The following is a 3,700-nucleotide window of genomic DNA, read 5'->3' as shown; positions in this document are numbered from 1 at the left end:
CCTTATTTTTAATTTTACAAAGAAAACGTTCCAATTTACGCTACATTAAGTTTTACAAATTATTTTATTGAATAAATTTTTATTAAGTTCAATTTATTATTAATTAATAATAGAAATTAGAATAAACTAAAACATATTAATTAGTACTGCAGTCTTATGTCTGTTTGGGATTTTTCATGAGAGGAAATACTGGATCCCAAACTGGTGGTACTGAGAAACCATCTTCCCTGTTGAAATTAGGATGTTTTTTTAATTTCAATGGCCTCTCGCAGCATCCTCGGTAGATAATGGACTTCTTTTGCAAGGACCTGGGGTTTGTCAAACTTCATTGAATGTGTAGGTTTATCCATGACATACTCGCAGACTGCAGACTTGTTTACGCGACTTGGGTACAAATACCTCGCTTTGTTTGTCCAATATAAGAGAGACCGCACTCACAGTCAAGCTTGTGAACTCCTACATCCTGTAAGGGGATGTTACATTTCATGGGTCTCAGGAACTGAGAAATTGAGAAGATTTGAAAAATAGTTTCATTTCCTATGTGTAACAATCGCGAAAACCTAAGAACTTGATAATTATTATTGTCTTGCGTATTCCAACTAATTTGGGCCGTTTTGTATGGAAATTTACGAGTTTTTGAGGTCGTGGAATTTCGAAACGACGTACATAATAGTGTTTATTTATTTATTTTTTATTTATTATAATATAAACATAACAAAAGTAACCTTAGTCATCTAGTACAAATACACATTATGTTAGTATGTTCACCATCAATGAAATAATCACTTTCTGCGCTGCCCGAACAGGTATTTCTTATAAAATTGTCCATGTACTGTTCAAACAGTGGTTCAAATTTCCAGAAGCCACAAAAACACGTTTTTGGACTTCTTGAAAATAGCTATCGTTTCTTGAACGTACCGGCTTGTAAAAAACACAAGTACACGCTGTAAATTATTTGCTGTTTTTGTGACTTTAGCGGCTTTCCTCCGTTTGTATAATAAATATCAATCAATCAATACTTTATAGCGTTTTCTACAATGTTTTACAGGGTAAATAAAAAATGTAATAGCAACTCTGCCTATTTCTAAGTCGACTGAAAGCGTCCGGTCTATGTCAAAAGCAAAGCAAATCTGAACAAAACCCGATGAAACCGAAACACGACGTTTATCGAGGGACATTGAGAAAATAGAAGCTCTATATATGAAATAATATCTCTTTTAACCTGAGCTGTCACATTATGTTTCAAATCGTTAGTTATAGTATCTTAATTTATAGTCTGTGATAATTTATTTGATGAAATGTTCTGGTACACAACTGTGCGATCATAGCTCCTGCTGGGAGGTTCTGGCTGAACATCAGTGCTATGCAAACCAAGTCTGCTCAGCATATACTGAGCACAGAACCCTTACCACACATTTATAAATAGCTATAGTATTTTGTGTTAGTTTCTATTTATGATAAAAAATGTTAAAAACCATCGATGTTCAATATCTCAGTGTAGATACATAGATGCGGAACACTGTACAATATAAAAATTATTCTACATGTTTTTTGTAGACATTGTGCAATATTCGGTTATTGTAGCTAAAGATATCCAAGCTCAATAAAGCTATCAATAACTCCTTCAATTTTAGATTGAAATTTCTTTATAGTTTCCGGATCTACTCCTGACAATTTAATATGATCGGCCATTTTATGCATAGATGTGTTAGAGTCTACTTTTTTCATCGCATCCTGCAATTTAGCGGCATTTGCTGACTCTCTGATTATAACCATGGTCACAAAGATAATTTGACCAATAGACGCCTTGGCAAATCTTCTTAAGTCTGCATCTAGTTTATCTCTAGGGTACACGTAGTTAGCTTTAAGTCCGTAGTTGGACAAATTTTTGTCTAATTGCGAGTGATAATAATTGATCCAGTCATCGTAATGCTTCTTTCTCGTTGCGTAATCAGTGCACAGGAAGATCATGTAATGTAGGTCGGCGACGGGACTACTTACTTTCGAGGCTTGGTAGTCGATCATACAACACTCCACAGTTTTATCATTCTGAAATAAACATAAAAATTACCAATGTCATTTGCATAAATACATTATTGTGGGTAAAATCTTCTTTATCCTATTGAATAAACTACCTTTTATGTACGTAACTAAGACACGATCTGTCATTAGGAACAAACACCAAAAATTTTAAAAACAGAAAGAAATTGGATTTAATAATCATACAAACGGATACCTACTTCAAGTCTGAACATAATGTTATTAGTCCAAGCATCTCCTTGTTGAATTACGGAGAATTTCGAGTCATGCTCTATTTTAGCCAATTTTGTAGCATATGTAATCATTTGAGTTATTACATTTTTAACAGCCTTCTTGTATTTATCACCACGTAACAATTTTTGTACATCTTCGTATATCTGACTGAAGAAATTAGCGGATTCAGGAATGCTAGCCATTAGTAACGAGAAATCAACAAGCTTATTTTTGAATGTTTCAAATTTTTCAGGTTCCTTATTCTTCAAAACGTATGATAGGGAATGTAAACTAGCGAAATTTTTAAGAACCAATCTGACGTTTTCATCTGTCAATGAGGTGAACCTGTCGAGAATCTGGAATCCAAGTACACCCAAGTCTTCAAGAAGAATAATTTCATTTGGTGCTTCCAAGTAGGTCCCATAGCAAGCTGCATATCTAAATCTTTCGTTTCCAGGAACTTTTGCAGCGTTTTCTAATTCAGTAAACGTAGGTAGCACTTCGGTGTACATGACATGCTCGTTTTGGTATATGAAGGTAGTATTTCCCATAGCACGCATCATATCCTGCTTTGAAGCCACTTTAGCAATGATTTTGAAGGTTTCGCCATTACTTTCTATTGTGATTCTTTTCACGTTGGCTGCATAGTTGTCACCTGCTTTGCCTACTGGTTGCACTTGAATTTTACCGTTTTCGAAACCTCGCTTTTTTAACACATTGGTAATAAAATCCTTTTGCTCTACACTTAAGTCATTGATGTCACCGACAAACTGAAATTCAACCATTGTAAAAGTTAATATAAATTTTATTGATCGACTTTAATCAGCAATAAATATAAAATGGGTATGAGCAGTGTTTTTATATCAAATTGTTATCTGTGACAAGGTTTTTAAAAATGCTGTGATTAGATTTTTGTTACATCTTATGATTAGAACTCTCTGTCCGTAATTGCGTATTTACTGCCCTTATAACACAATGTATTATTGTAATTAAATTTTTATATAAAATACTCCCATATGTGAGATATATGTATCACATCATGCAGTATTTGCTCTTTAGAACTTGGCGTGGAATGATGAAGAGGTGACAAGTTATTGCCACATCTCTTCTTTACTACTGCCCCACAGGACTCATCAGCCGCTCCTGGTAATTACGTAAAATTAAACTTAATCACCGTTTGTTAAAATATAATGATATATCTCAAAACTCTAGATAGCTGAAGCATCACTTTTTTTCATCTGTTCGATATCTCATGTTTCAAGGCAGTATTCGCATATGAGATGTTTGTCCGTGAATTCCTTAGGGACCTCCGTGGTTGCTCCTCCATTCTTCTTCTCGTACACGCCCGTTTGTTGGGATTGCTTTTTACCTGACCTTTGTAAATGACATTTTAAATCAGGTTCAGATATCGAGTTCTTAGGTTTTCGCGATTGTTACACATAGGAAA

The 3,700-nt window shown here is 34.4% G+C and overlaps 1 protein-coding gene across 1 annotated transcript; it reads right to left on the bottom strand.

The window, feature by feature from the left end:
- Positions 1-611: 611 nt before the first annotated feature.
- Positions 612-3,038, bottom strand: LOC113237936. The gene is made up of 2 exons (XM_026474657.1): positions 2,241-3,038; positions 612-2,049 (listed from the first exon to the last, which is right to left on the bottom strand). The coding sequence occupies exons 1-2, from the start codon at positions 3,036-3,038 to the stop codon at positions 1,585-1,587; spliced, it is 1,263 nt and encodes a 420-aa protein (XP_026330442.1). The 3' UTR covers positions 612-1,584.
- Between the last annotated feature and the right edge of the window lie 662 nt (positions 3,039-3,700).

Source organism: Hyposmocoma kahamanoa, unplaced genomic scaffold, assembly GCF_003589595.1.
Source record: "Hyposmocoma kahamanoa isolate Upper Pololo Valley unplaced genomic scaffold, ASM358959v1 103, whole genome shotgun sequence".
NCBI lineage: Eukaryota > Metazoa > Arthropoda > Insecta > Lepidoptera > Cosmopterigidae > Hyposmocoma > Hyposmocoma kahamanoa.
Note: the sequence above shows the minus strand (reverse complement) of the source record. Positions and strands in the feature narration are given on the sequence as shown.

Bases quoted from the DNA above. Each gene is read 5' to 3' on its own strand.
- LOC113237936 (XM_026474657.1), bottom strand. From the start codon at position 3,038: ATGGTTGAATTTCAGTTTGTCGGTGACATCAATGACTTAAGTGTAGAG. The intron at 2,050-2,240 runs GTAGGTATCCGT...TGTTTATTTCAG, and splicing joins ACATTATGTTCAGACTTGAA to AATGATAAAACTGTGGAGTG.